This window comes from Onychostruthus taczanowskii, unplaced genomic scaffold, assembly GCF_017590055.1.
Source record: "Onychostruthus taczanowskii isolate IOZ18803 unplaced genomic scaffold, ASM1759005v1 scaffold550, whole genome shotgun sequence".
NCBI classification, from domain to species: Eukaryota; Metazoa; Chordata; class Aves; order Passeriformes; family Passeridae; genus Onychostruthus; species Onychostruthus taczanowskii.
In genome coordinates this window covers 5,572-6,592 of record NW_024503125.1, presented here as the reverse complement: position 1 = coordinate 6,592, position 1,021 = coordinate 5,572, and the positions used below count along the sequence as shown (strand labels likewise).

The 1,021-nt window shown below is 62.6% G+C and overlaps 1 protein-coding gene across 1 annotated transcript in view; it reads left to right on the top strand.

Moving 5' to 3' along the window:
• The window catches only part of LOC121342690 (metastasis-associated protein MTA2-like), a gene marked incomplete at its 3' end in the record, with an annotated part of 9,307 nt that overhangs the window by 2,720 nt on the left and 5,566 nt on the right, over positions 1 to 1,021 (top strand). The window contains exons 3-4 of the mRNA XM_041417286.1: positions 657 to 774; positions 874 to 1,017. Of these exons, the coding sequence (XP_041273220.1) occupies positions 657 to 774; positions 874 to 1,017 (262 nt within the window). The remainder of the gene's footprint in view (positions 1 to 656; positions 775 to 873; positions 1,018 to 1,021) is intronic.

Below are 1,021 nucleotides of genomic sequence, written 5' to 3'. Positions count from 1 at the left end.
GACGGGAATTTTGGGGGTTTTGGGGGGGTGGGGGGGGGGTGGGGGACAGATCCCTCATTAGTGTTTCTCCTGCTTTTGGGGTTTAAGAATTTTGGGGGTTTTTAAGGGGCCTTTGGGGGGGTTTGGAGGGGGTGGGGGGCAGATCTCTCGTTGTTGCTGGTCTTCCTTTAAAAGTTCAGGAATTTCGGGTGGTTTGGGGGGGTCTGTGACCCACTCATCGCAATGGGGTGCCCCCAAAACTTGGGGAGAGCTGTTTGACATTATTGGGGTAATTTGGGGGTGCTGAGGGGGGGTCCATGACCCCTCCCAAAGAGGCACCCCCAATTTGAGGGGGGCTTGGAGCTGCTCTGCCTCTCTCCCCCACCCTTGGGCTGATTTTTGGGGGGGGCTGTGCCAATTTTGGGGGGGGTCACAGATAAACGATTGAACCCCAACCCACCCCCCATCAAACTGGGGGGGGTCCTGCCCTTTTTGGGGGGGTCCTGCCCTTCCTGGGGTGTCCCCACCCTCCCACAGCCCCTCCCCCTTTTTCCCCTCCCCCTCCTCGGGGCCCGCTGCCAAAAGCCCGGAGGGGGTTTTTGGGAGAACAATGGCTCTCCCAGCTGGATTTTGGGGGGGGGGACGCCCCGGTGTGACCCCCCCCGCGGCCCCCCCAGGCGAGTTCGAGGAGGAGTCGAAGCAGCCGCCGATGACGGAGCAGCAGCGGCACCAGCTCAAGCACCGGGAGCTGTTCCTGTCCCGCCAGTTCGAGTCCCTCCCGGCCACCCACATCCGGTACCGGGGGCAAAAAAGCCTTTTGGGGGGGTGGCAAAAGGGTCTGGGGGGCTTCCCAGGTTTTGGGGTGACCCCCCTCCCCAATTTTTTCCTCTCTAGGGGGAAGTGCAGCGTGACGCTGCTGAACGAGACCGACATCCTGGGGCAGTACCTGGAGAAGGAGGTGAGCTCTGTGTGGCCCAAAATGGGTCTGGGGGGGGATTTTGGGGGTGTCCCCACCCCGCTGAGCCCCCCCCGCCGGAGGTTG